This window comes from Talaromyces amestolkiae (genome assembly GCF_001896365.1).
Source record: "Talaromyces amestolkiae strain CIB chromosome Unknown scaffold1.1, whole genome shotgun sequence".
Taxonomy (NCBI): Eukaryota; Fungi; Ascomycota; class Eurotiomycetes; order Eurotiales; family Trichocomaceae; genus Talaromyces; species Talaromyces amestolkiae.
In genome coordinates, this window is record NW_024468037.1 from 1,552,891 (window position 1) to 1,570,112 (window position 17,222).

Genomic DNA, 17,222 nt, shown 5'->3' on the forward strand with positions numbered 1-17,222 from the left:
ACCGACTCGATCATACAAGAGGTCCTACAAGCCTGCGCTTCTCATGCTTCTACGTTTGAAGGACACAGTCAAATGCAAGCAAATTGACAATCTATGCTCACATCACACCGGGCTTGATCCCACCAACTTCAATACTCAGGATATCACAATGAACCCCTCGACGAAACAGCCGTCGAGCCAGACGTCATTATTCCAGGTCTTCCTCAGACTACGACCGCCCATCACAAAAGAAGAAGCAGCCCATGCGCACCGTGGCGAGCGATATCTGAACGTCGAACCAGTCGAAATCACAAAAGACAACGATGTCTCCTCGCCACAAAACCCTCACCCCACGCATATCACCTTACAGCCGCCAAATGATTCACGAAAACGCGCCGTAGAAAAGTTCGCGTTTACCAGAGTGTTTGAAGAGAGCTCCAAGCAGCTTGAGGTCTTTGAGAATACAGGCGTGCCTAATCTAGTCAAAGGTGTTTTAAAGGAAGGTCGAGATGGGTTGGTTGCTACCCTTGGCGTGACTGGTAGTGGCAAGGTAGGAGATGGATGCTGAAGAATATATTTGAAGAATACAGGGTGCTAATCATGAACAGAGTCATACCATACTGGGTACGAAAACCCAACGTGGAATAACTCAAATGTCCCTTGACATTCTATTTCGATCTCTTGCCGATACCATACGTTCCGCAGACAACTTCGAAGACCCTACTCTTCTCGCGTCTTTGAGTGCAGCAGACTCCTCTGAAGCCCAAATATTTTCTGCTCGCAACTTTATTGATAGCATCTATGGCGACCCGACTGAGCGGGGGCGAGCGTCGAGAGCTCATACTCCAATGTCTAGAGGACAAACTCCATTGATGGTAAGACTACTTTATTCATGTCTAGAAGTCAGGTCTCTAACGAGTTGAATCAGGAATCGACACACACGCCCATGATACCCCGACGCCAATTGAACCAGCGTCTTAACGCTCTACCATCCCTGCCCAATACCAACCATTTAGTCACACCGATGGACTCGCAAGCAGAGCACGTGGTTGTTGTCTCTATGTACGAAGTCTACAACGACCGCATTTTTGATTTACTTTCTCCTTCCCAAGTAAACGGTACCGCAAGCCGTGGAAACAACCAGAAAGAGAAAAGAAGACCTTTACTTTTCAAATCTACCGAGGGCTCACCGGACCGCAAAATCGTTGCTGGTTTACGCAAAGTCGTGTGCAGCACCTATGAAGAAGCTATGATGGTACTGGAGACTGGTCTCACTGAGCGCCGCATTGCTGGTACCGGAAGCAACAACGTTAGCTCTCGCAGTCATGGTTTCTTCTGCCTTGAAGTGAAGAAGAAAGTCTGTGGGCGTCGATATGGAGAGATCTCATGGACTGGAAATTCTTTGACTATCGTAGACCTGGCTGGTATGTATTTCTCGCCCTTGTAAGAATCTTGACTTACTGGAGTAGGATCTGAACGCGCTCGAAACGCTAGGACAGCCGGGGCGACATTGGCTGAGGCCGGAAAGATTAACGAAAGTTTAATGTATCTCGGCCAATGTTTGCAGATGCAAAGTGAAATCTCGGAGGGCAATAAGGTATTTTGTTCTCTTACACTTTTTTCTGCTCTACACTGACAAAACAAGACCGTAGTGCCATACAGACAATGCAAACTTACAGAGCTACTGTTTTCAAACTCATTCCCGTCCTCTCACTCGGCTTCAAATAACCGTTATCCGCAAAAGGCAGTCATGATTGTTACCGCTGACCCTTTGGGTGACTTTAACGCTACATCACAAATTCTTCGCTATTCTGCCTTAGCTCGTGAGGTTACTGTTCCTCGGATCCCATCCGTCTCGAGTACAATTCTATCAACCTCAAGCGCAACCTCAACAACCCAGAGCCGTCCACCAACATCAACCGGCCGAACCACACCTTATACAGCTTCTACTGAAGACCTCCAGGAGGCTGCTCGGGAGATCGTTCGAATCACAGATGACTACGAGGCTTTAATTGTCAGGCTCGCAGAGGAAGAGATAGCCCGTCAAGAGGTCGAGCTCAGACTTCGAGCAGCTGAGGAAAAGTGTCTCATGATTGAGCAAGAGGTTCGCGAGGAGTGTTGGGCTGAAATGGACGAGAAAATGGAAGAGGAACGCAAACGATGGCAGGAAGCTATGGATCGACAGGTTCGTCTCTTCCCTTCTAACCTTCTTTTGTTCTTGACTAACGACCTCTATAGGCTGGCCATCACGAAGAGCACCTCGATAATAAGTTAGAAATTGCTTCTCGTGGCATTCAGGGTAAGTTAAGCCATGCATGTCCCTGTTCTTAGAATATCAGGCTCACATTCAACAGTCTATGAAGATCCAGAGCCAACAGCCGATGAACGAGTTGACGAGCTTGAACGTGAGAACGATTTTCTGAGAAGCAAACTAGCTGCTCTAGAACGTCAACTCAACTCCCGATCCTCGCCGACTCGCAAGTCAAAGCCTCGCCCTGCCATGAGTAACAACGACGCGGGAAATAACCAAAATCACCTTTTAAGCAGCGACAGCAGCGACCTCGAGAACATGTTTCAGCGTGTCACTGCGTTCAAAGTCGCCGAAACCTACAAGTCACCGGTTAAGCCAAAGGCAGCCCTAGTGCATGGTGCCAGAAACCCGAGAAGAGTGACGTCGCGAAAGAAAGACCTCGGCTCTGAGGACGATTTTTAAGTACCTTTTGACTAACGTTTATACCGTTCATGTTCTTTATATGTCGATATTATATGTTCGTTGTATGCTTCTATTGTATTCATTTTGCATGCCGCTTTTGGGATTTGGGGCTGGAAAGGTTCGGGATGGTAATTATGGTCGGAAAGGTCGGATTGGAAGGTCTGGTTTGCATAGGTAGGACGGATATGGGTTTTTGGCTGGATATATTGTTCGTGTTCTATGTTTTGGTGTCTTGCGTTTTATTTATGATTAGAATATTTGCACTTGAATATTCTGTTTTTGCTTCGAGCAACTCTTCGATACAAATGTAGCCGGAGACGTACCGCAACAAAGCTACCTCAGTAGCGACGCATACAACCCAAAATCAGACATGCTTACAAAGAAAACGCCATCCATGTGAGTGACCGCTCCCTCAACCTGTCCACATACCGTACAACCGTGGAAATGAACAAAAACTTCACCCGAAACAAACGCAGTTTGATGGTACGCCTGGCCGAACATATAACAATCAAACAACAAAGCAAAAAATATAGCCCACAAAGTCGACAGTAATTGTACAAAAAAATATATAACAACATGAATCATATCATTGGAAAAAGGTGTGGCCAGGTCAAGATTCATCAACTTCATCGGCATCAGTCTCCCCCAGGCCTGTCTTAGAGGTTTCGACATCACCAAAAGTTTTCGCCTCATTAAATGCTGCAAGTTTATCCTCGTCTTCCTTTTCTTTCTCTTTCCTATCTATGTTTTCGTTTCCTTTGCCGTTGGTCTTAAACATGCTCTCGTCTTCCTCAGTCTCGTCACCTTCATCGATAGTCATTATTGTTTCATCCGCGGCCTCCTCAAATTTCTCAACGTCCATGTCGACATCTTCGGCCCCTGCGACATCTTCTTCTTCATCTGCGTTCTCCGTGTCCTCATCATCTTCCGGAGCTGCTTGTAACTCCGTTTCTCCATCCTCACCCTCTTCGACAATGCCCGTTTCTCCTTCCAAATCGTCTTCACCATCATGTTCATTGGCTTCGTCGTCAGCAGTCATGGCATCCTCATTCCTGTCTGCATCAATGCTAACTGCCGTGGAAAGTTCTGAGACTGGTTCCGGTGACCTCATTGATTTTAGATTTGGGAACAAAAGACTTTGTTCAGCTTTTAGCTTGGCGAGTTTCTCGTCATCGATCTCACTGAGTTCGCTTTCATCGTCGGCACTCTCATGTAGACTAGCTGGCACACTATCCTGTGCTGCAGAGGCAGTTCCCGTCATAAGGCCCCTAATACTGCCTATAGAGGGAACTCGGACTATTGGGGCAGCTGGGAATCTTTCTTCTTCGACCGGAGTAGCAGCGGTCTTAGTGATTGCAGGCCGAGCATGACGCATGACAATAGCTTCGGCTCGTTTCTGAATATCTCTGCGGGAGATGCCCTTTGTTCGGCCACGCGGAACTGGCGCTTCAGATGCAGGAGCCGAAGTAGGGGGCGTGGGCACATCCGCGGCACCATCGGTATTCATCAAAAGGTGGTCGACTTTCATCCTCCCTCTATTCTCTTCATTTGCCTGTTCAATGAATCGATGCTTGTTCTCCTCATACAAGCGCGCATATATATCAGCAGTGAGGTCCTCAAACATAGTAACTTTCATGAGATTGTTGTTGAGTTTCTTGAATTCCACTGCCTCGCGAAGCAAGTCCATTGTCCGTCCACTAGTTGTGGCAAGATCTTTAAAGTCGTCCAATCGAGCGGAGTTTGTGACGAACTCATCCCAGCCTAGCTGTTTGAAGACGCCTTCTTCATAGTGTTCGGAGATATTTCCCGCACGTCGAATAAGCTGGAAGCTCTATTAGTACAGTTTCAGCCGTTTAAAATCGGATAAGCGACTCACCTTTGCATATACAATGCACATATCCTCCCATAGCTTCGAGTGATTGATATAGTCCCCTTGCTTTTTCCTCACCCTACGTAGTAGTTGTTCGAGATTGACATGATCGCTGATTTGGTCCAACAGCTTGGTAAAATAAGAGACGTATTGTGTAGTGTAGACGTAATGTCGTCCGGGTCTTTCATATTCTGGGCGCCAGACTTGGAGGACCATGGTTTTGGTGAATATCTGGGGCATCAATTCATTCTTTGCTGCTGCCGCTGCATCGGCATCATCCTGACCATGATAGTGGATCTTTGCCATGCGTGATAGTATACGATGATGCCAGTTAGATTTGTCTGCATGCTTGAGTTTCTTGAAAACATCCAGTATATATGGTGTCCACTCTTCGATATTCTGCGGAGGCGATGTGTTTTTAGACCAAGGAGTTTCGGCTAGAATCTCTCCGGCTTTGGTGGGCTCGAGTTGCTTCCGCGTCACAAGTTTGTGAAGTACAGACGCTAGCCTAAAATGTGGCTCAAGTATCCGATCTGGGAACGAACCTCTTTCTTTCCGCTGTGGCAATGCTTCAATTGCATCAAGCAGAGGATCTAGAACCTCATCAATTGACACTGGTCCAGCGGACCCCCGAGTTGCTTCATCGCTGTTGAACATCTTCCAACGACATTTACTCAGCATATAGTGGTTGACCCAGTTATTAGGCTTGTCAACCATAGCACGCTTGAACATGTGACCAGCGAGACTCCAGACGGAGTAAACCCCGAGCTCCTTGAACGGTTTACCCGTATACAGTTCCTGGCTTTCAAAACGGCTGAAATGGCGTTCAATATCCTCGAGACTGAAAGCGGCCATATTGAGAGGTTCTCGCGAAGATGCATATAAGCGCATCCCAAAGTCGGTGAACAAGTCCGAGATTGTCTGCCGTGTCTTTGAGTCATCCTCGGCGGCTCTCATTGCACCTGCAACTGCCATGGCATAGCAATGAATTGCGCTACGTTGGAGGGTTGCTAACTCCGCTTGATTGTTGTTAATCTTGTCAGAAGACCATATGATGTCCTCTTCAAGTTTAGTATCGTAAGTTTGAGCGAGTCTAAACCATGACTCCCATCGTTCTGTGGCATATTCCAGGTCTTGTCGAAAATATCCGATGGCATCGTCGAGGTCATTGGTGGGTACTACATTCAGTCGCTTTTGAGAACGAAACTTGGTCAAGGACGCATGACCAAGTAAGAAGTACCACCCTTTCTTCGCATTTTCAGCGTATGTTATAGGTAAGGATCTCAATGCAAGACCGCCAACGCCTCGTACAAGTTCAAACAGTTCCGATGGATTGATAGGAGATTTGAGGTAGGCTGATATAATTCGCTTGTTGAAGGATAAAGAGGAATGTTTGACCGGCCCAATAGCTTGTTGCACCTTTTCAATGGTGGTTTTCAGATCAGACTTGGACAGATCCTTCATATTGAGTCGATTGACTTGCATGAGAACAAAGTCTATCATCATTGCTGCAGATTGCGCGTTTGGCTTCTCTGTTGGACACCCATGATCAGAAGTGCCCAACTGATTGGAAAATTTGAAACCGTGCAGATCAAGAAGGACCTGTGCAATATCAAACTCGCAATCTTCTTGTGTCTCAAGACTTAGAAGCTCCGATTTCATCAGACGGAGCAAGACCTTGTCGGCATATTTGCAAGCTAATCGGATCCCAAGGGCATTGTGGACGGCTCTGAGATACTGGATTTGATAATCTGATGGCGTAGAAAACTTCTCCTTTTCCTGTATCATGAATTCTTTCAGAAGCGTATACTGTAAGACCCAACACCTAACCTGCATATCCCGAAGCTTCTCTTTAAAACTCTCGAGAGATTTTCCTAGGGCTCCTCGAAGTTCCACTGGCGGCCGTTGCCCTACTTTGACTGCGTCTTCATACAGAGCGAAGCTATGAAGAAGTCTTGATAGATGAGCGACAGCGGTCATTGAAGAGCGTAAGTGGTCAACGTCAATGCACTCGAATGATTTCACAGGATCCTCAATCAGCTGTGGTATGAGCTTAGTCAAAATATTATTGGTAGATTTCAACCACCGAAGCAATATAGAGGCCCGATCATCTTGCGTTTCGAGATAGACTCGTCCCCGAAGCTCCTTGACGATTGCTTCGATACTCCGAAGTTGGCACGACACAACCTTAGGAATGTAGTCGATAGCCCGATAAGCATCTTGCAATCTGCGCCATAAGAAAAGGCGTAGTGTTGCATCTCCTTTATCGAGAAATGATATCAATTCTCGAAAGTGAATGGGAACGGATGTAGTCTCGTCGTTCGCGCCATCTCCGCGAACATATGTGACCGAAGCAGGGTCTAGGACAGGTTCAATGCTTTCTATCAAAGAGACCGGATCTTCCCCTTCTGACCCAAAAATTCTCATAAAAAATCCCATCGAGTTGAGGCGGGTAATTTCCTGATCCAAAGCTGCGGCAGAAACTTGAGGCATAAATGCATTGTTGATTAGTGTTATCTCTGGGTCACCAAATGAGACCAGAGCCTCTTTGAGATCTTCAAGACAAAGCATGATATAATCACGGCTTACGTCCTCAGCCATGTTTGAATAAAAAGTCATTGACCAGAGGTGTCGCAGAGAAATCCTATCAAGTTGCTCGCTCTCTGGCTCGGTATCCAAGAGATTGTTAACCGCAGTCTGCGCCAATGCACCCCATCTGGTTAAGCGATCACGTTGTAAAGCTCGGGTTGCTTGATCGATCTGACTGTTGGGATTGTTCATATGAGCATAGACATCTAAGTGAAGCTCGTGGATTGCCTGTATCATATCCACTTTAGCGTGAGCGTCATCGGCGCAAGTCAGGGAAGTGTTCGACACTGCTTGTTTTAAGGCTCGCTGCGTGCTTCCACAAACGACGTCGGCCAGTCTTTCGTAAATATAATCGTCTTCTTGAATGAGAAGCTTTACAACCGTTTCCTTCAAACTTTCAGGCCACGGTAATGAAACATAAGAAGATTCATTTGAAAGCTCGCCAGATACTGCATCGAAGAACTGAGCTCTTCCAGGCTGTAGAAGGCTGCTCAACCACTGAAAGCTAACTTCACGGACATGAAGCCAACAGTCATTGATACTCGACGTAAACTCAGCTAAGCCAGTGCTTTCAAACAGCGCTTTCCTTTTGCTGGCCTTTTGCGTTGACTTCCGTGAATGATCAAGAAAAATTGCAAGCCCCGAGCGTTGCCTCCCACGGCTGTCCTGTAACGCTGTGGAACTGTCTCCCTGCATAGCGGAACGAGCTCGCTCTTCATTCCAGGTTCTGAGAGCATTTTGGAGATCCTGAACAAGGGTCGAATCTATATCCTTGGATTGCTGAGAATTGGGGCTATTCGAAAGAGCCATTTGTTGCTTGAGATCGTCGACCGTTCCAAGTGCTTCGATGCCTGCCTTTGACAGCAAATCACCAACAGTGCCGAACATCCACTCATCGGCATGGGCAAATTCTTCCAAACGATCATCGTAATATCTGTTATCAAGACTGATATCCTCTGTCGGTTGCAAGCTCTCAACAATAGACTCCCTAGCACGAATGCGACGACTTTTAGTCCTTGTGTTATCCGCCATCTCATCATTGGCGACGGAAGTTGAAGATCGTTTTCGAGAATTGACATTGGCTGATGTACTTTCGACGTTCTCCCCGTTCTTGTCCTCCGTTGTCGTATCTTGAGCATTGGCAGGCTGTCCGGAAAATCCCTCCAGGGATTCTCTTAGCTGTGCGTCCGCACGTTGATCAATCGAAGATTGGTCATCCACTGGCTCGATAGTGTTTGAAACTTCAGGCATTGCCGTTGTCTTCTCAGTGACATCATCGTTCGCAGGCACTGGCTGGTTCTTTTCGCCTGGACTTTGTGGCAATGCTTCTTCGGAGGGGATTTCGATCCCAACAGCGGCGCCAGGCTCGAGAACGGCCGGGTTTCGTCGTAGCTCTGTCAGTAGCTGCATGATAGCTTTGCCAACGGCATCCCATGTCCTTTCAGGAGATTTCACAATATGACGGTTCAATGGCTGTTTCAGGGTAGAAGGAGCTGTATCAGATATATCTCGCGACAAGCCAGGAAGGTACGGATAGGGATCCTGAGAGTGTTTGCCGAAAAATCGAAATAATGACGACCGTGGTTTCTTCAGCGGCGGTGCCTGGATAGAAGAAAGTTCATCCTTCAACGCTTGAATCGTTTTTCGGAGGTCTTCAGCAGCGAATGCCTCATCCAAACCTAGTTGTTCAGTTCGTACTTCAACCTCGTTGTCGTCGCCAACTAAAACACTCTCCAGACAATACCGAGCCAGACGGTAGCTATTCATCGCGCCTCCTATACGAGCGCTTTTCCGCCAAAGGTCCAAATCTGTATCATCTCGTTCCAGGGCATCCGCAAACATACTCATCGCAGAGCGTGATTCCTTCGTGATAGCCGCACGTTGTTCATCCACAGATGGAGGTTGCTTGCGAAGGGTCTCCTTCAAGACATCCAACAGGAACTGTCCGTTATTTTTGTACGAAAGAAATATCGTTTGAGGCAGCGCACTTGCCGCCGCATCATTGACGTCGATTTCGCCGAGCGCGTCGACAGCAACCTCGTCATTGTCTCCGTCTGCGAGGGTATTTCGTCGGTAATCAGAGATCGATTCGGGGTATTTAAAGACTTCGGATTGCAAGAGAGCATCGTATGCATCCTTGGCTTGTGGGTAGAAGGCAGGCCCTTGCGAATGAAGTTTGAGGGCGTTCTGGTACAGCTTGAGGGCCTCTTCAATTTGGATCTCCTTGGTATCGTCGACCTCTTCCTGAATGTCCTCGGCGGGKTCGATGTTCAAGGCAGTAAAGCTCGCCATTGTGGAAGGCATGCAGCATCACGCTAGTAGATACCAGAAATTGTCAGAAAGGTGGTGGCACAGTCAGCAGCTCTGAGCTGGAGTGGACAATTCAAGATGGCGCATTCGGAGCATATCACGATTTGTCGGTTTGGTCAGAGACTGAGAGCCAGCAAAGAGCTGAGTAAGTGACGACAACACTCAACGAGGTTGTGGGAGCGCTCAAGTCGCTAAGCCGTGTAGTGTCTGTTGTTAGGTTGTTGGAGTTGTAGAAGGTGAGATTGATGTGAAGTAGAACACGTCTAACGGCAGGCGCGCTCSGGGAAGCTGCGGCGGAAGCTCAGGCGCTAAAAAGCCTTAAAAGCCCCAAAGAGCGCAAATCAGGGTGCCTAAGGCTGCCACGGAAGCCTCTCTGGCGGAAGCTCCAGGCCTGTGCGCGGCAGACCAATAGGAAGCGCTGTTTGAACCGCTCCTGCTGTTTAGACAGTTTAGTACGTCTCCACGTGTTAGTTGCGCCCGTCCAGGAACATTTTGGAGCTGATTACGACGACAATAAACTTCGTTATTCTCTTCTGCGTTGTATTCCGTTGTTTCTTGCGAGCATCTGCACGAGCACTCAATTGCTTGTTCCTTGACCAGCCAATCAAGCCTGAGGATCAATTTCGTACTGCGGCCGCGACTCCACGTTTTTGCGACCCCCGGCTTGTGTAGGGTCGTGTGCATCTGCCACCTTTATTCCAGCGTTCGTCGGCCTCGATCTCTACTGCGCTCTTATTTGGACTTTTCTAAGTCCTTGAACCTTCTACATCATGGTCCTGCCTGCTGTGCCCGAGTATGTCATGGATTCTTCTTTTCATAGGCCTGAGACAGGGGTGGGCTAACGATGATTGTTCGCACAGGATCTATGAGGAGGAGGATGTCTTTACAGCGGTCGACGCACGCACAGAATCGCTGCAGAATTTACGAGAATTAGGACCTCCGGATTTAGTCTATCTCGTCAAGCAATCCAAGACCAATCCCACACGCCAGGTATATTTGCATCATGCAATTGACTCCAACTATAAATGACTAATGGTGATCGCAGACCGGTGTCTACCACCACGTTACAGGTATTGATGCATCGTCGTCTGCCAGCCTCGCCGCATACGTCAACACACTCACATACTCGCCCGTCGATAAACAAAATAAGGTGGTCTCAGGGGTGTACTGGTCAGTGATTAATGGAATTGACGAATGATCGAATGAACAGGTCGATTGATAGTCTACTCTTTTAGTTGTTATAATGCCTTTTCTCACTTGGACATGCGAGTAGAGGTCAAGATTCCTGGCAGTCTTGAGAGCTATTGTATCGATGAGCGTGGAGACAAACGAGTTGCGACCGAAGCCCTGTGGCTGGAGACCTTCCTTTGCGCAGTCCTCAGATCATACACATACGCAGATGACGGAACGGGCGATGCAATCAAGAAAATCGTTGGTGTTCGCAGATTCAACCCGGTGACAAACACGGAGATGGAGCACAAGTTCTTGGACGCCGCGGAGAGATTATTTTTCATGGGTAAGGTTTGCCGTACAGTTTAGCGCAACGATACTAATCGACATTAGGACGACAACTCAGTTCCGAACCCGAAACTCAAGTCCCTAATACCGTCGCAAATCATTTAACCTCAGGCCTTCTTAAGTATATCCACACTACTGGTCGGTATGCGTCAGGAATCAACCTCTTTGAGAAATTGCGAACAAAGGACGTGGAGGTGTCTTCGCTTCTTGCACGAGTCCTTATCTCCGCGGATGAGGAGGTCCAGGCTGTTCGGCTCATGCATGACGCTCTCCAAGATGTCCCCATGGACTACGCGCTTCTGGACTGCCAGGCCGCTTTCTGTTTAAGTAAAGGAGAAGGAGAGCTTGCACTTGAATGTGCCAAACGCAGTGTGACTGCCGCACCCAGCGAGTTCAGTACATGGGCTCGACTTGCCGAAGTATACGTCACCTTGGAGCAGTGGGACTTGGCGCTCCTGACTTTGAATTCTTGTCCAATGTTCACTTATCAAGATAAAGATATTCCCCGCATGCCTCCCCCATCACGAGTTCTTCTCCCTATATTGGCGGAAAGTGCGCTAGATGAGATTGATGAAGGCCAGCCCAAACAAGGAGACCCACATGACTTTGTTCATCCTTCTCTTCGAAAGCTACATGCTACCGGATACCAGGGTACATTTCTCAAAGCTTACGAGCTGCTCACAAAGATTGCCGCTGCTATTGGGTGGGATCAGCTGTTGAAGATTCGAAGTGATGTGTTTGTGATGGAAGAAGAATACCGAGTGGAGCGTCAGCAAACGACCAAGCCAAGCCACTCGCATAATGCTAGCACCGTTGCACTTCATCCGCCCCCGAGCCCTATGGGAGACGCAGCCAGTGATGCCGAGACGGACGAGGATCATTCCGGTGAAGCAAACGGCACTGAAAATGGGAATGGTAGCCTTGAGCCAGTTGAACCCAGCATTGAAAAACCAGAACAGACTGTAGCTTCCGAAACGGTCAAGTCCGGGAATGAAGATGTGAGTATAGTTGGCTCAACTAGAGGGAAACATTACTAACATGAGGTGCAGCCGGATCCTTCCCACGCCGACTACGCTCAATTCCAGAACAAACGGCTGTGTGAGCGGTGGTTAGATAATCTGTTTATGGTCTTGTATGAAGACCTCCGCATTTACACTATCTGGCGATCGGAAATGGCTCATTCGCGACACCAATCGCTTGAGTACAAGAAAACAGCAACCGAGTGGGAGATTTTGGGAGAGCTGGCTGAGCGACTCCATCATTTTGACGAGGGAATTGAGGCATACAGGCAATGTCTGTCGATACGATTCTCGCCCAAGGCTATGCGTGGCATCTTGAAGCTATATGAGAGGCAAGGAGATACTCGGGGCATGCTTAATGCGTTGATCCGTTTGATAGCCTGGCAATATCGCTGGTATTCCGAGGTGAGCTTCCTATTCGAGCTTTTTTTTCTTGGGCTAAAATGCTGACCTTGCGTTAGTTCTCTCCCGATTTGTTATTATTAGTGCGCAAACTCATTGAAGAGGAAGGCGCGGTCAAAGTCCGCAGCATCGTGCAAGCGACCAATCTGCCGCAGCCTGTACTCGACCTGACGCACCAATACTGCCAGGTGTGTGCTACATTTCGCAGCACTGGCAGTGATGTTTGATAATGATTGCCAATAAACGTCTGTCTTTATATATTTAATTTGAGCTTCTTCCATTGTCAATAGCTGCGGCATGTCTGCGAACGCTTATATGGCAATTCTGTGTCAACAACAATGTGATATTCTCTTACATACTACATAATATACATTTTCTCACAAGTATTATGCGTAGTATGTCATTCTGCATCTGTCAAGTGTGTCTACTACGGTAGTTAGTAGGCCATGTTAGGAACGCGAGCACGTGGAATGGGGCTACTCACGTGATGTGGCCGAGTCATTTAGGGCTTGGCTAGTCCCGTGCTAGCGTAGTTCCTGAATTTCCAGGCATGCAGGCCACCACAGCTGAATGAAGGTCCAGCCTTGCACCCAGGCGCCCCTCCTCCTCGTCTTCACCATCTCCTCCATCACCTTGGAATAATCACTCAAGACTAACCTCCGTCTCGTACAGTAACTTTCTTACTGACCGATACGGACTGGCTATGCTTAGTAATGGCTAACAACTAACTACATAGTAGTAGCAGTCAATCCCCTGCTTGTGATTGACATTCTGTCACGTAAAGCTAGCATTACCGGGCGCTGGATCGATTACTCGTACTCTCCGTTCCCCCCGACTCCCCAACCCCGTCGCCCTTCGCCCTTCTCACCTTAAATCTCTCGCTCGCCCTCGCCCATTCATATTGTTCTTGTTTTATTTTCCTTTCCAATTCTTACACAAGACTCTATTCCAGCCTTGTGCCTCCCTTTGGACTTCATTACAACAAATTGACTTCGATTTTCATTTTAAAATCATCCTTTTGCTCTCTACTCGTATACTTCCCGAACCTCCCTCACATCCGTAATCATGTCTACGCGCAAGAGGAAGCAAGAAGCCGAAGAGGAGGAGGAGCTGCAAGCTCTTCCCAGTGACGAGAGCGAAGAGGAGGAGGAGTAAGCATCTTTCCCCCGAGCAGTTGTTCCATTTGCAGTTGCAATTGCGTTGTCGCATCAATTACACACCTTCTCTCCTCCCTTGTTGTCGTCATTGCGCCCATCCTCGTCGCCGGTGCTACCGTGTCAAGAACATCGCTATCCCGTCGCATACCTGACGCGATCGGCTTCCAGTAAAGGGAAATTGTTATTTCGTTGTTTTTATTATTCTGTCGATACAATTGATTATTCGCGGTTGGATATACTCTTCCAGGTAACTGACTGATCTCGGCTAGGTACCAATCCTCCGACGCCGAAGGAGACGACTACGACGAGAGTGAAGAAGGCTCGGAAGAGGAAGAGGAATACGACGAAGGCGAAGGCGAAGAAGAGAACAAGGAAGAAGGTAAGCTTCCCATTCACACATCATAATATCACCTCCACTCCTTCTACCCAAGATCTACGACTATCGTCTACCCTCTGTCCATCCCTTCAATTAATCAATCAATTAATCAATCAATTAATCATCATATCTAACAATCTATGCGACAGCCCCCGCTCCCAAAAAGCGCAAGACCGCCCACGACAACAAAGCCAAAGACCAAGACGACGACGGTGAAGGCGAGGATGAAGGCGAAGACGGCGCAGGCGAAGATTACGACGAAGAAGACGATGATGGCACAAACGACACTGCCGACAAGTCCGGCCCTGCTCAGGCTGCCAAGAAGCAGAAGGGTGGCGATGTGCCAAAGGAAGATGATTTGTCTGAGGTTGAGGCTGAGGATTGATTATGACAATATCGTCGTCTCAATGTATTGTCATCTTTTTTCAATTTATTCGTGTCATATCGCAAATCTAGGTCATGACAATTTCGGGTTTAGATTTTACTTTCGTATTTACCATAGAATCGATCTATAAACGAGTGTAAACGAGCAGGTCGATCGGTCACCGACTGAGCTCAAAAAGGAAATCATTATTGATCCTCTCGATCAATGATTCCAGCGCAGATATAAAACTTGTATACACGTATTAGTGAACCGAAACCCTCAAAACTGTTTATCTAGTACCTACTATCATGTATCAGTTGTCAAAGTCGTAGATACAGTCCGATGATAACAGATGCCGCGGATCTTGCCCTAACTACTGACTACCTATAAGAATTCATGTCATTTGCTTGATAAACGCTCCAGACGCACATTCATATTACAGCCACGTCAGTGGTGCATAAAAGTGATACTAATTATATCCATACTATATGAACGTCAATACAAGTAACCTTCACTTCCATCGCTATTATATACAAAACAACTATGGTTAATCATCATAAACTCCATATCCTCGGCCGAAAAGCAAAATCATTGCGACATATACTCAAATCCTGGTATCGTAGGATCCATCAACTGCTCATCGAGGCCAAATCCATAAGTGCCGACCATTGTATAGATAAGATCCGGGGGTGGAAGTCCCTGAGCCATGGCATTCGCGCCTCCGGGTATGGAGCGTCTTCTCACCCCGGTGCTGACATTGTTCCCCGTGTTGACCACTGTGGAGGAAGGCTGCAGGTCGTTGCTATTTGTTATAGTAGCGGTGGAAGCCGCGGGGTTATCATAGCCATTCGTAGGGGCCCCAGCATTGCTATTTCCAACGGGAACTGCAGTGGAAGGGTTCCTGGTACCGTGATTGTTGAACCATCCTTCCCACGCATTGAACCGATCAAGCATTTTGCTTAAGCCGCGCGCAATATGGCGAGTTAGATGTCGATCGCCTGCACTCACGCAATTCATCAACTCGATTACTCTTTCAACCGTGTGTCGTACCTGTCTTCCGTCGATATTGAGGTACGCCGAGTTCCAGTTAACGGCGACTTTGAGCAGGAATACTGCCGAGAACGTGACCATCGTGTGCGTGAAAATGGGGACACCGACAATGGCGTCGCGCACGTCTTGTTCTTCTAATACCATGTTTAGACATGACATGGCCGCTGAGATTGCAGCGTTGGCACATTCCTTGCGGTCCATTGAGAAAACTGGTGTATTTGTTGGCGATAATGCTCGGAGAGCAAGCGAGTTTAGTTGAAACTTGGCGAAATGATAGTGAAGTACTACCCCTTTGGATGGATAAGTGCGAACGTACGGGCTGTCGGCCGATCGAGGCTGCCATAAAAGCCGCCACTGATCAACCGCTACGTTATGAACCCGCAACTGTCCAAAGTCTTCTTCTCTGAGCGGCTGCTCAGCATCCGAACCAAAAGTGTGGTATGCTTCGGTCAGAATGTGAAAGAGAGCAACCTGCGCCATGAGCCTAATATCGCCTGGAACGACAAATCGAGTCTGTAAAAACATCTCGCAATTTTTGATGGCACTATCTTCGTGAATCACCGGAGGCCGTCCATATGCAATGCTGAAATGGTGGTCGCACACATAGAGCAAATACCAAAGTTGGGCCCTTTCGTAATGGTACTGATCAGCGTACCCGCGAGTCATCTTATGGAAGCTCTGGTGCAGACCCATCTCTGTTGCAATACGGACCGCATGTCCAGATAGCTTCCAGCTGAGATCCGATAGCCAGAATGCGCCCGCGCAAAGCCCACGAATATCGTCTAGCGTATGTGACCGTGTCAAAGCCATATTAGATACCAGCGACACGTATTCATTGTAGCACGTATTTAGAGTTTCTGCTCGGTTCGGTATGTGTAGTGCAGCTACCGTCAGAACAGCAGCCAGAAGAAGCGTTGATGCTCGCCGTACGGACGTCAGGTCCCGATGAGGAACAGCAATACCACCCCATAAAAGCTGATTCATTGTGCGGCTAAAGTATGCGAACAGTTCTTGCGCTTCATGTAGCGACACATACCCGCGCGAGATGAAATCTTCTTCTAGTAATGTTGACTTTGGTTTCTCAACCATATGATTTCCGAAATTCCGTAACTTGGTCACCTCGTAAAGACTGCGCATTGGCGCGGAAACAAGATCTTGCTCCTCATAATTTCCATCCTGTGAAGTTTCTCTGGCCATCATCTGTCCTTCGGTAGCAGTGCTTGAGTTGATAGCCGGTACACTCAATCGCTTTGTGTCGTGGGACGGTAGCCGGACGCTTGGGGTGACCGTTGCTTCTGGTGTTCGGTCTACGTTGCTTTCCGATGGAGAAAATGTTGAAATGTCGGGCAGATTGTTGTGTCGAAGGAGATGCGACACGGCAGCCTGTAGTTGTTGTATAGTAGAGTTCGCTTGCGATTTCCATCTAAACCGAACAATTAGCCGTCTGCTTCCGTTGTCGCTCGCATCAGCTTCACTCACGCTAAATCGTCGTCCACAAATTTCTGTGAAAAGTCGTTGACTACACACTTGATCCCACTGCGGAGACACTTTGTACAGCTTGTTTCGCCGGGTTTCACCTCGCATTTGATTTTGTGTCGTTTACACTCGGCGCCTGGGATGACAAAGTGTTAGCGCTTTACGTTTACTAAAAGCTATTTCATTACACTCACACGCACGAGCCTTTGACACCTTTGGCACCGAAGCCTTGGTGTCGACGTCTATGACAGAATCATCGTTGTCCAATCCAGCTTCTATGGCGGATCGCTTGAGTGGCGTAACATTTGTTGACATGCTTGGTAATCGGCTGCCAGGTAAGCCTCACATCGCCATGTGCTTTCACGGAACAAATGCTCGTAGCCAAGAGGGGGTTAGCCG

At 47.9% G+C, this 17,222-nt stretch overlaps 5 protein-coding genes across 5 annotated transcripts; 3 read left to right on the top strand and 2 right to left on the bottom strand.

Annotated features, from left to right (window-relative positions):
• Positions 1-148: 148 nt before the first annotated feature.
• Positions 149-2,692, top strand: BHQ10_000508 (uncharacterized protein; the record flags this gene model as incomplete). Its single annotated transcript, XM_040877516.1, has 8 exons — positions 149-529; positions 588-854; positions 908-1,340; positions 1,395-1,403; positions 1,449-1,576; positions 1,625-2,164; positions 2,218-2,278; positions 2,334-2,692. The coding sequence occupies 8 exons, from the start codon at positions 149-151 to the stop codon at positions 2,690-2,692; spliced, it is 2,178 nt and encodes a 725-aa protein (XP_040729013.1).
• Positions 2,693-3,302: 610 nt separating this feature from the next.
• On the bottom strand, positions 3,303-9,443 carry BHQ10_000509 (uncharacterized protein; the record flags this gene model as incomplete). Its single annotated transcript, XM_040877527.1, has 2 exons — positions 3,303-4,514; positions 4,569-9,443. The coding sequence occupies 2 exons, from the start codon at positions 9,441-9,443 to the stop codon at positions 3,303-3,305; spliced, it is 6,087 nt and encodes a 2,028-aa protein (XP_040729014.1).
• A 788-nt stretch (positions 9,444-10,231) lies between these two features.
• BHQ10_000510 (uncharacterized protein) lies at positions 10,232-12,627 on the top strand (the record flags this gene model as incomplete). Its single annotated transcript, XM_040877539.1, has 7 exons — positions 10,232-10,254; positions 10,322-10,451; positions 10,507-10,631; positions 10,697-10,977; positions 11,025-11,977; positions 12,029-12,403; positions 12,460-12,627. The coding sequence occupies 7 exons, from the start codon at positions 10,232-10,234 to the stop codon at positions 12,625-12,627; spliced, it is 2,055 nt and encodes a 684-aa protein (XP_040729015.1).
• Positions 12,628-13,465: 838 nt separating this feature from the next.
• Positions 13,466-14,318, top strand: BHQ10_000511 (uncharacterized protein; the record flags this gene model as incomplete). Its single annotated transcript, XM_040877550.1, has 3 exons — positions 13,466-13,551; positions 13,827-13,936; positions 14,083-14,318. The coding sequence occupies 3 exons, from the start codon at positions 13,466-13,468 to the stop codon at positions 14,316-14,318; spliced, it is 432 nt and encodes a 143-aa protein (XP_040729016.1).
• A 567-nt stretch (positions 14,319-14,885) lies between these two features.
• Positions 14,886-17,138, bottom strand: BHQ10_000512 (uncharacterized protein; the record flags this gene model as incomplete). Its single annotated transcript, XM_040877561.1, has 3 exons — positions 14,886-16,770; positions 16,827-16,959; positions 17,018-17,138. 3 exons carry the CDS (start codon positions 17,136-17,138, stop codon positions 14,886-14,888), a joined length of 2,139 nt encoding a protein of 712 aa, XP_040729017.1.
• Positions 17,139-17,222: the final 84 nt, after the last annotated feature.